Source organism: Lepidochelys kempii, chromosome 16 (assembly GCF_965140265.1).
Source record: "Lepidochelys kempii isolate rLepKem1 chromosome 16, rLepKem1.hap2, whole genome shotgun sequence".
NCBI classification, from domain to species: domain Eukaryota; kingdom Metazoa; phylum Chordata; order Testudines; family Cheloniidae; genus Lepidochelys; species Lepidochelys kempii.
The window spans coordinates 10109440-10121478 of NC_133271.1; the positions used below are offsets into that span (position 1 = coordinate 10109440).

Sequence of the window (12039 nt, forward strand, 5' to 3'; positions counted from 1 at the left end):
AGCTGCGGCTGAGAAGTGGGGCTGCCTGCTGACAGCTCCAGCCCCGGGGCAGAAAATATCACGGAGGTCTCTGGAAGTCACAGATTCCATGGCATAATCGTAGCCTCACTCAGAGGTTATGTTCTCACTTATTTATCTATTCAGTCACTTTAACAATTGATGGCCTGTGTGACCTCTATGGGTTCGGAGGGGGTGGGGGTGGGGAGGTTGTTTGTTGGTCTTCATTTTTGTCCCCAGGTTTTACAAATAGTGAACACTGAATGTTGCTATTTATATGGTATTTCCATCTTGTGCAGCTATTTATGTTTTGTTTCTTTACATATTTATATGTTATAGAAAAACAATAAAAAGAAATTATGGCACTTAAAAGAAAACTACCCCACATTAGCATGATAAAAGCCATATCCCTATTCTAGGGGCCACTTCTGCTTCTCTTTTCAAGAAGTGCCTTTGCACAGCACTTCAAACGAGCATCTGAGAACTGGAACCCAGGCAAACAGACAAGTCTCTGGCACAAGACCAGCCTCAGCAATTGCATTATGGCTCCCGTTATTTCCAGTTTAGAAAATCAATGAAATATGTAATTGTAAGTTCAACCCCACCTGCAAAGAACGCCATGGCCTTTGAGAACCACTGGCCATCTCCTGAAGTACCAGACAACTCCAGGACAGTGCCTGGAGTAGTGTGGCTGGTTGCAGCAGTGGATTTGTGATATTAAACACCTGCCCCAAATGCTCCTGTCGGGACATAATAAATCAACATAATAATAATAATGCCTAGGTCTTACGAGAGCACTTTTCCTCAGCAGAGCTCAAAGCTCTTTATAAAAGAAGCAACTGTTTGAGGTCTCCCCAAAGCTAAGAACAGCAATGTGGTTGCACACTTTAGGGTTAAGGTTGATATGATTGCTGAGCTCTAACCCACTCTCACTTTTCACAGAAACTTCCCCTTTGGGCTGAAACTTCTTAGAGGAACACTGGGGTTGCCACGTCAGATCAGACCAGCATCCATCTAGTCCAGTGTCCTGTCTCCAACACTGGCCAGTACTGAACAATGGTTCAGGGGAATGCACAAGAAACCAAGGAGTGGACAATTTTGGAATATCCTGCCCATAAGGGAAGTGTGTACCTAACCCCAGACAGTCAGTGATTGTCTTATGCCCTGAAGCATGAAGGTTGCCCCTTATGCATTTTTAATCCTAACTGTGGATGTTTCTTGCCCTCAATGATATCTCGTAGCAGTGAGTTCCACAGATTAATCATGAAAGTTTGATAGGATTGGCCTCAGTACACAGGTGAGTTTTCTTTGAAAGTTTGATATCTTATAGCAGTGAGTTCCACAGATTAATCATGAATTGTATAAAAAAAGTATTGGCCTCAGTACACAGACTTGTCCCTAGGATTATACTGGTCTGGAGCATTACTCCTGGGTCAGCCACAGGGATATCAGCAGAAGCAGTGTCCTCATTGGGTAGGTAAATTCCTGGCTGATCCAACCTGGGCTGATCTCTCTATTCATCCTTATTGGACTGGTGTGAGGGCTTTTCAGAGATGGTCTTTGAATCAGTACTCCACTGCCCAGCTACTTTAATTACTAGTAATAAATGGGTGTATTGCAGCAGGGCATCATGGCCCCAGCTGAGATTGTCTAACTCATCACAGCTGCCCAGGCCACCCTCACCTGACAATCCCTGCAATCAGCACACCACTTGTGGGCTTTCCACCACTCTGCAAGACAGTGTTAACCCTCTGCCTGCCAAGCCCTGGGTGGGTCTGTACTCCCTATAACCTTTCAGATTGGCTCCTTGCCTCCTCCTGGATCTGTGTATATTATTGGGGGGGGGGGGGAATCATTTCCAAGCGCTGTTTCGGAGCTCGGATCCCACTCATCCCCTGGCAGACTGATCCCTTTCTGAGTGGTACAATTCCCCTGTGCTGTGCTTCCACTGGCATGTGCTTGAATTGCTTGGAGGAAGGAGTTGGCTGCCTCAAGGCTCTGTTGTCTCTGCAAGCCTTGTCGACACCACAGAGGGAGATGGCCGGGAGCTCGCAAGCCCAAAGGTGCTTTTGCAAAGCAAGTAGTCAAACTGTTTCCTGGAACGCTGCAGCAGCCACTTCTTCTGCTGACTGAGACGCCCTAGGCAGCTGTAGTGTCATTGCTGAACTGTCTCTTCCCCCTGAGAGCCACCTAACCTCGTCTGTCCCATCAGCTCTGCCTCCATCTGCAAGTCTGAATGAATTTGTATCCATGTGGCTTCTGGCTGGGAAGGCTGCAGCTCAGCTGGTGAACCACAGCTCCTCTCCCTGAGAAGGGTGGTAAGTTTCCCCCTGACAGCTTGTTTGGAATAGCTTATTCATAGTCTGTTTTTTAACAGTGAATGTGCATAGGGGACAATAGCGAAATTCACCATTCAATTCGACCCGGGCAACCCCCCTGAAGTCAATAAGGCTGCATGAGGGCCAAAGCCAGGGGAATTTTAACACCAATTAGTAAACCAAAATGATTGCTTTGTTCGGAGATCCAGGGTCAGATTCTATTCTCGACTCCTCTGGTATAAATCCAGAGTAATTCTATTTACAATGCTGTGACTGAGACTAGAATCTGGCCCTTAAGTAATTACAAAGCTTATGGCTTGCATAATTCGATTTCAAGTTGGCTTTTTCTGGTTTGTTTTGTTAGTTTAAAGCTGCTCTCAATTTACTAGCAATTCCTGGCACTTTTCTTTGTACCTCACAACAATATGCAAGAGGAGAAGATGTAAGTCCTTGCTCTGACACTGGTCCCTCCTTCATGCAGAGTTTGATCCTGCACTCTTTACTCAGGCAAAACTTCCCTTGAGGGCAGGATCAGGTCCAAGGAGGGGGCTCTGAACTGAGCCCCGTTCTTGAGCTACTGAGCCCAGTCCTGATCTCATCCTGGTTTTATACCACGGTTGTTCCTGATTTATCCCCACAAGAGGAAAATGAAGCCCATGGCCTTTTATCTTTGTACAATGGGTAGCTGCCCGTCTGAAATCTGTGTCATTCTTTGAGCCAACAAAGCTCCTGCTCTGGAGAAAAGCGAGCGAGTCCACTCCAAATGTGCCCATAGCTTTAAGTGTCACTGCTGCCTGCAGTAGGTGGCCCGAACAGTTGTTGTCTTGGACAGCCAGGTAGGCTGCTTGGTTTGGAGGATCATGCTGGGAGGCAGCGAAGGGTTATGATGTTAATCCGAAAGGAATTGCTTTGTAGCCTAAAGGAGCAAGAAGCAGAATTTGCATCATCTTCCTTGATAGCAATTGGCAATTGTCTAGCCGTAACTCTTCTCACCTGAGCCTCATCAGAGCTTTGCAAACAATAATTAAGCTTCAACAAGCCCCTGGACTGGGTAATAATTAAGATTCCCCTGTTTGACAGAAGGGGAAACCAAGGCACAGAGTGGTTAAAGTCACCCAAGGTGTCTCAGGACTGGTGGAAAACCAAGGACTTGAATCCAGGTATCCTGATTCTCGGTCCACTGTGCTAAGAAGCAGATAACACTCCCCTCTAAACCCCCTCACAAATTTCTTAGCCAGTTCTTTTGAGAGCCACGATATAAAGACACTCAGTGGCCCTGAAGTGAACAGAAAGATGCAATTTAATTGCAGGTTTCTACCTACATCATAAACTATGAGAGAATGAAACTGTATGTTCTAAGAATATCTCTGTAACTGTGGGGGGGACAATGAACGTTCTCACACTAACTTCCTCCCACATGCTGCTCCAGCCACACCCAGCCGGCTAGCTAACCATGAATAACTCATTACTGTGGATGTGGTCTCCAGAGAAGAGCCCTGTGAAAGTCTTGTAACCATGTTATGGGCACAGGGCCGGCAGAGCCAGATGCACTTGCTCGTTGACTGCCTGATAGGCAGTCTGACATGAGCTTCCTTTCAGGGTCTGTATAGGATTTAAGATGACTGATGAAAAAAGAGAAGTAGTGGACTGTATGCCATAGCATTTTGCCCAAAACCCTGTGGCATTTTCGGGGGATTACTCAAGCTTCGAAAGCTGAGCAGTGACTGATGTTGCAGGGTGCCTACATTTATTCACCAAAATACCTGCTCCTAAATGCAGATTTCAGAGCCAGAAATGGCTAGTTAAGTGCTTTAATATGGACATACATCATGGGCGGCAGGAATAATAAGCCGGGAAGGCCAAGCCCTGGCCCCGTTCATACTCTGCCCTCTCCCCCAAGCTGGCAGGAGCTCAGCTTCAACCAGAAGCCCCAGGCGGTTCAGCTGGGGCTCCTCCGGCTGTGGGGGAAGGCAGGTGCTTGAGGCTCTGGCAGAGGGGGGTAGGGGGTGAGGCTGCATGGCTGGCCTTCCTAGTGGTGAGTCTCATGCACTGCCCATGACATACATCCCCAATGTTAGGCTCCCATGTTTGAAAATAGAGCTGTAAACAACCTGTCAGTGGGGCTGAGGGCTTCACTTGTGTGGGCCCAGGTGATGGTCGACAAAATTAACCAAGTCCCATGACGTGTGCCTACCTAGCCATAGCTCTGTGTCCAGCCCTAAAGATTCTAATTTAAAGAGCAGCATTTTGGGGTCCCAAAGGAGAATCCCGTCTAATCCTTGTTGGCGGGAAAAAAGGTAGCTGTGTTCCAGGGCTTTGGAGGTGGAGGGTTAATACCAGGAAAGACTTTGGGGGCAGGGGTGGAGCATTCCATCATCATGCTCATCTCCTCTGCCCTCCCTCAACAAAAGAACTCAGGACTGTGCAGCAATGATATTGCTGAGGGTAAGCTCTACTTCAGAGAGCACCAGTACCTGACCTGGAAGGCTTATGCTGCCTCCAGAGGTTGGGAATTTCCTGCTGCAATGATTTTCTGACAGCAAACACAATTTCTGCAAAATCAAAACTTTCTGTTGCGGAGGGAAATTCCATTTCCTGATTGCCAATTTGCCATCAGGAAACTTGAAGTGAAATATTTTCTTCTGAGTCAGATCCACCTGAATTACAACACCCATAAGACAATGCACTGAGAGGGAAATGCAGTTAAATATTTCATTTAACTGGTGTGAAGTCTTTCTAAAGTGGATGATTCCAGCATTTTACAAGTGGCCTTAAATTAATGCAATGGCTTTTGGAACCAAGGGTTAAAAATACAATGTCACAGCTCATTTGTTCCAACTTTTCCCCTGGGGTAGTCAGTAATATCTTACATTACCGAAGAATCCAAAAATGCTTCAGAAAGTATGCCACAAAACTGAAATGCAGCCATCTCTTGAGCAAAGGGCAGCAATCAACCATTGGGAAGAGGGGAGACTTTTGGCCAAAGACGCTAGAGTAAGCCCCTATTACTAAGAAAAACATCACAGGTGTTTACAGGTCCATGGGGAGCGGACAGGACTTCATTTCTTAAGACCCACACATAATAATTTGCTTGGTGCTCTATATGTAACCTTTTTGCTTTCCCCGTAATACACTCGGAAAATTCAACCCTGGTATAAGCAGACTCAAAGCTATTGTTTTCCATGGGTTTGTATTTGCTTAGAGAAGGCCAAATTCAGCCCTTTCATATCTACTGTATCTCATTCTTTGGTTGGCTAAATACTTAGTTTAATATGCTTGGCAGATGCTGTTAGCCACAGGGACATCATATTGCAGTGGACTTGCAAGACCCCTAACTGTGCTGCAGACCTGCTTCTGGCATACTTCCTGGCATTGTTCTAAAATTCGGCTCATCGTTATCTCATCAAAGGAGAGAAGATGGACCCTAAAAGTGTCAATACTTTCTCTTTCTTGCCCCTTTTGCTGCAGGTCAGCCAAAGTATGGAGACTTCTTCCCAAGTCTTTAGCGCCACCAGCTTTCATCCTGTCACGAACGTCAGCACAGAGTGCAAGCCACAGGTGCTGCCCCATGTCATCCCCATCCTGATGAGCATCCTCTTCTTGGCCTGCCTTGTTCTGAACAGCACCAGTCTGTGGATATTCTGGTTCCATATCAAGCAGTGGAATTCTGGCATGATCCTCCAGTTCAACCTAGTCTTAACGGATGCCCTCCTTATTCCCATTGTGCCACTGATGGTGGCCTACTTCAGCCTGGGCAACAGCTGGCAATTTGGTCAGTTCCTCTGCCAGCTAAAAGTCTTCATCCTCAGCACCCACTTGTATGGCAGCATCTACTTCCTGACACTCATCAGCATTCACAGGTACCTTGCTGTCGTTCACTATAGCACCAGGACCCTTTGGAAGAAGTCCTTCATGAAGAAACTCAGCTTGTTTGTATGGTTTCTCCTAAGCATCCAAGGGCTGCCCTTCTTCATCATCCTCAAGACTTCATTACTCAATGGCTCTGTGAAATGCCTGAGTATCCATCAGTCGGAGTTCTCCTCTCTGTACTTGTACTACAATATCTTCCTGGTGACGGTCAACTTCCTCCTCCCCTTTGGCATCTCCTTGACCTGCTACGCCTTGCTGGGAGCTACCATTGCTAAAATGAACAGTACGAGTCTCCGGGGCAGGGTGATGAAAACAAAGTCCTTACAGATGATAATGGTGTCCCTGGCTATCTTTGTCATCTGCTTTGTGCCGCTGCATGTGAGCAGGACTGTGGCAGTGATTGTAAAGTATTACAATATGTCCTGTGAGCGCCTGCACCAGGTGGAAATGGCGTATTATGTCTCTTGGCTTTTCACCATGGTGAACTGCTGTCTCAATCCCTTGATCTACAGCTTTGCTAGTGAGAAGTTTAATGAGTCCTTCTCAAAATCCCTGAGAAAATTCCAGTTCTTAAAGTGAATTTGCAGGACTCAGGGCCCATTCAAGCACTTCCTGGGGGACCAGTCAGAGGTGCTGTAAATTCTAGGAGCCAGATCTTTAGCAGTGCCGGAACTCTGCTCGACACGGTTTGGAGACCGCAAATGTGGCTCTAAAGGTGTGTCTCCCCTGCAGTGATGGGGAACGATTGCAGCTCATGGAGACACATCCAAGCTAGATTTCATCTAGATAGCTTGGGTCCCAGAGAAGTGACGCTGTAGCAATGCCCGCTTCAGTGTATGCTGTGCAAGACCACCTGGAACCCTAACTACTCATTGGGGTAGTCCATGCTGAAGTGTACCCTGCTGCTCCTTCGTTGCTCCAGTGCTCGAGCTAGCTAGATTAAAGCTAGCTCAGGTATGTCTACATGAGCTGGAATCCTACCCTATGATTGCACTGTAGACATACCCTGATTCCCAGGGCTGCTGGGTGCCAGTTCATCCCCTGGCAAAATTTAGAGCAACCTCAGGACTGCTCTAAGGTCTACCAGCTGTAATGGTCTCCAAGGGGTCTTTCCTGCAGCCAGGGGATCACTGGAGTGCAAGGGTGCTCTTGCCATATGCTTTTCCCAGTCAACTCCCACTAAACTGACAGCTGTAAGGGGAAACCCTCAGGTAGCTGGCTCTGCCAACTTTTGTTTTCCTTGATGCTGTTGGAACGGCCCAGCACAGCTACAGTGGGGTTGATGATCTGGACTTAAGGCTGTAAACCAAAAGACAGTTTTTCACTGTCAGCCAACCCAGTGAAAAACCCATTTCTGCAAAAGAGCAAAACGTGTTGAACCCTTGTCTTCCATGCAAATCATAATGCAGTTTCTCACCAGGAGAAAAAATGTCTCTGAAGGTAACGAGCAATGCAAGGTGCAGGATGGGCTTGTGAACCCAGCACCAAAACATATAGGAAAGAGAACCTTCCTCCAGATGGACAGCCTATCCCCACTTTATGTCATTGGCTGTAGAATCTAGAAGCTAGCTGTATTACACAAAGCAACAGCCAAAGAGGAAGTATTGTGGTCACAGTGTTTCTAGAGCACCTTGCACAATGGAGCCTCACCCAGCTGGCCTCTACATGCTACCACAATATAAATTTGATTACTCTGTATAGCCAATTACTTGACTATACTTGTGGTTCATTATGAAAAATGTTCAAGAGATCAATCAACTCCACTTAGCCAAATTTATTTTCCATAAACAAAACAGTACAATACTAAAAGGAGACACACACACCCTCCTTCCAGGGACCAATTTTTATCTTGCAGGCTGTTCACCTTACACAGAAAGTGTGCTTCCGAAATATGCATTTAAGCTAGCTATATTTATAGTGTGATTTTTACAAGTTACAAAACTCTCTGTTCATCATTAAAATCCAATCCACCCATTCACTACCGTTCCTTAACTTAATAATAATAAAATATACCATAAGAACGGCTATACTGGATCAGACCAAAGGTCCATCTAGCCCAGTATCCTGTCTGCCGACAGTGGCCAATGCCAGGTGCCCCAGAGGGCATGAACAGAACAGGTAATCCTCAAGTGATCCATCCCCTATCACCCATTCCCAGCTTCTGGCAAACAGAGGCTAGGGACACCATCCCTGCCCATCCTGGGTAACAGCCATCAAAGAACCTCTCCTCCATGAACTTATCTAGTTCTTTTTTTAAACCCTGTTATAGTTTTGGTCTTCACAGCATCCTCTGGCAAAGAGTTCCACAGATTGACTGTGCGTTGTGTGAAGAAATACTTCCTGTTGTTTGTTTTAAACCTGCTTCCTATTCATTTCATTTGGTGACCCTTAGTTCTTGAGTTATGAGAAGGAGTAAATAACACTTCCTTATTTACTTTCTCCACACCAGTCATGATTTTATAGGCCTCTATAATATCCCCCTTAGTCATCTCTTTTCCAAGCTGAAAAGTCCCAGTTTTATTAATCTCTCCTCAGATGGAAGCCATTCCATACCCCTAATCATTTTTGTTGCCCTTTTCTGAACCTTTTCCAATTTCAGTATATCTTTTCTGAGATGGGGTGACCATGTCTGCACGCAGTATTCAAGATGTGGGTGTACCATGTATTTATATAAAGGCAATATGATATTTTCTGTCTTATTATTTCTTAATGAATCCCAATATTCTGTTCGCTTTTTTGACTGCCACTGCACATTGAGTGGATGTTTTCCACAATGACTCCAAGATCTTTCTTGTGTGATAACAGCTAATTTAGACCCCATCATTTTATAGTTATAGTTGGGATTATGTTTTCCAATGTGCATTACTTTGCATTTATCAACATTTGAATTTCATCTGCCATTTTGTTGCCCAGTCACTCAGTTTTGAGAGATCCTTTTGTAGCTCTTCACAGTCTGCCTGGGATTTAACGATCTTGTTTAACTTGTTGTTTTGTTCTTTACTTGTCTTATCTCTGTTCTGGATCCTGTATTCAGCTGCCCATGAAGGCACCAGTACTGAGTCATAGAACAAATGTATCTTGATTTTGACAAATTTAGTGTTTGCTAGGACCAAAGCTGACTTCAGCTTTGCAAAGTGTTATGGGATACTTAGCAGGAGTGAACCAGAGTAAGCAAAATATCATTCAAATATAAAGCTTTGTGTGAATATTTGTATACAATACAATATAATATGTAATGCATATTAAGATGGTGTGCAATATGTGTAACATATGCATATTGGCTAGTATAATAAACCATGGATTCCTGGGCTCAATTGCTGTCTTTGCCACTGACTTTCTGATGCCTTGGGCAAACCACTTAAACTCTCTGGGCTTCAGCGCAGAAGAACAGTGACATCCTTGGATGAAGGGTGCTAGAGAAGTATGAAGAACTAGACAGTTATCCACAGGGAGACCGCACTAGCCATCAGGGATAACGAGACCTCCAGAAAAACAAAGCAGGAGTTATGGATTAGGGAGGTGGCATGAGGTTCCCAACAGTGGATCCTCCCTTTTATCTCCCCTATTTTCCACCTCCTCATTTTAATGTGTTATAATGCAGCTGTTACTAACAGCATTCTAGGGGCTTGGTCTGTTTCCATGTCCACGGCGGACACAGAGTTTCTTCTCTGGGAAGGCTGCTAATCCAACTGTGCTGAAGAGAGACCTGGCCCCTCTTCTGCCTGCTGCTTTATCAGTCAGACAGGAAACCTGGTGGGAAGGCCTAAGAAAAGAACTGTATCTTGATACCCTATGATAGATTCCATAGTGGGCTAACAGCACCATTCTCAGACAAAAATCTCCATCCATGGTCAGGGAGAGTAAAAGAGGGCCCTGTCTACATGGCGTATTTGTCCAATTCCAGTTGTTGGTGGCCACTTGCTGACCCGCCTTGTCCACTCTGGTGCAGCTAAGCTTCCATTTTCATCTGTTTCAAACCAGTGAATGTCGCCCCAGTGCAAACCACGGCTTACCTTGTGTATACTTGGGTATAGTGTCTCTGTGGGTGTCAGGCCACCGATTGCTTGAATCAGGGCAAATTCCCAGTGTAGATAAGGTGTAGGACTCTGTTTGCAACAGCTGTGTTCAGACAATGGTAATTAGCATGGCTGTGCAGCGAGTCTGGTTAGTACCATGTGATCAGCATTAGATTTAGGCATTACCATCTCTTTAGAAACAAATGTGTGAGGGGGAGGTTTGCACCACCCTTGATTCAATTATACCAGTGTGGCAGGCAGCAGATTCAATGAGATGAGGGTTCCTTGTTTTAAAAGGAAAGCCAACGTCCCTTCTGCACTACAAAACTTGTCAACCTTAGTGTCCAAGCTACTGGGGCTTTTTAAAGTGCCAAAATCAGTTGCACCATATCATGGAGAATTTGCTTGGCAAGTTTCTAGGCTCTCAAGCCATGACCCCTTACATGGGAGAAAGCTGAAAGCATGAGTGAGCTCCAAAATGTTCGGTGAAATACACTGCACGCTCCTGTGTGGCCTCAGTTGAGAGCCTTTGAGGCCTCTCTGCACAGTGAGATGGTATCGAAATCTACAAGGTGAGTGGTACAAAAATCTAGCAATGAAATTCTGGGTCAGTGCCCTAACTTTGCATATTTGGTAAATGTACATTGCCATGACAGCAAGCACCCAGATTACCCAGATCCAAATGCCTCCTCATGACACTGCCATCAGCTCCTTTTCTATTTCACATTAATGACAGAAGTTGTAATTACCTGGACAGGTTTCCCTGTCTCCTTCTATCTGGCATTGAGGTATGGAGCTATGACTCTCCCTTTGGGGGGTGTCTTTCCCCTAGACCAGACCACTTTACCTCTCCATGGAAAGGGTTATTTCTCTCCTTGGTTAGGATCATCCCTACCTCCATCAGGTTCTCTTGCCCTGGCTGTAACCCAGCTCCAGCCAGCGTTGGCCTCCTGGAACAGAGACACCAGGTCTACAGTTTGTCTGTCTCACTGGCTTACAGTAACTCCTCTCTTAATGTTGTAATGTTCCTGAAAAATGCGACTTTAAGCAAAACAATGTTAAGCGAATCCAATTTCCCCATGAGAATTAATGTAAATGGGTTGGGGGGGGGGTTAGGTTCCAGGGAAATTTTTTTCACCAGACAAAAGACTATATTATATATACACAGTATAAGTTTTAAACAAACAATTTAATACTGTACACAGCAATGATGATTGTGAAGCTTGGTTAAGGTGATGATGTCAGAGGGGGGGATATTTCCCAGGGAATGCCTTGCTGCTAAATGATGAACTAGCACTCGGCTGAGCCCTCAAGGGTTAACTCGTTGTTAATGTAGCCTCACACTCTACAAGGCAGCACGAATGGAGGGAGGGGAGACAGCATGGCAGACAGAGACACACACCCTGTTTGTGTGAGAGAGAGAGAGACGCGCATTGCCCCTTTAAGTATACTGACCCGCTCTAAGTACATTGCCTTTTTAAGTAGATCAGAAAGTTGAGACAGCAGCTGCTGCCAGCTTGTCATGCTCCCCCCGCCCCTGCTCTATGGAGATGGGGTTGGGGTAAGCACGGGGCAGGAGCAGGGGGGAGGGGGCACAGCAAGCAGGAGGCTCCTGGGAGCAGCTCCGAGGCAGAGGGTAGGAGTAGCACACGGCAGTGGGGGGAGGGACAGCTGAACTGCCGGCAATTGTTAACCTGCTGGGCGGCTGCTGCAGAGGGAACTTAGGGGAGTGGGGAGCTGATAGGGGGGCTGCCGGTCCACCCTGGTTCCCAGCCCCCGCCAGCTCGCTCCAACGGGCTGCTCTTCCTGCAAGCAGAGGACAAAGCAGGCGGCTGCCA

The 12039-nt window shown here is 46.1% G+C and overlaps 1 protein-coding gene across 1 annotated transcript; it reads left to right on the plus strand.

The window, feature by feature from the left end:
- Window positions 1-5795: 5795 nt before the first annotated feature.
- Window positions 5796-6863, plus strand: LOC140899315 (P2Y purinoceptor 2-like). Its single transcript, XM_073314614.1, has one exon. The coding sequence runs from the start codon at window positions 5796-5798 to the stop codon at window positions 6762-6764; it is 969 nt and encodes a 322-aa protein (XP_073170715.1). The 3' UTR covers window positions 6765-6863.
- Window positions 6864-12039: the final 5176 nt, after the last annotated feature.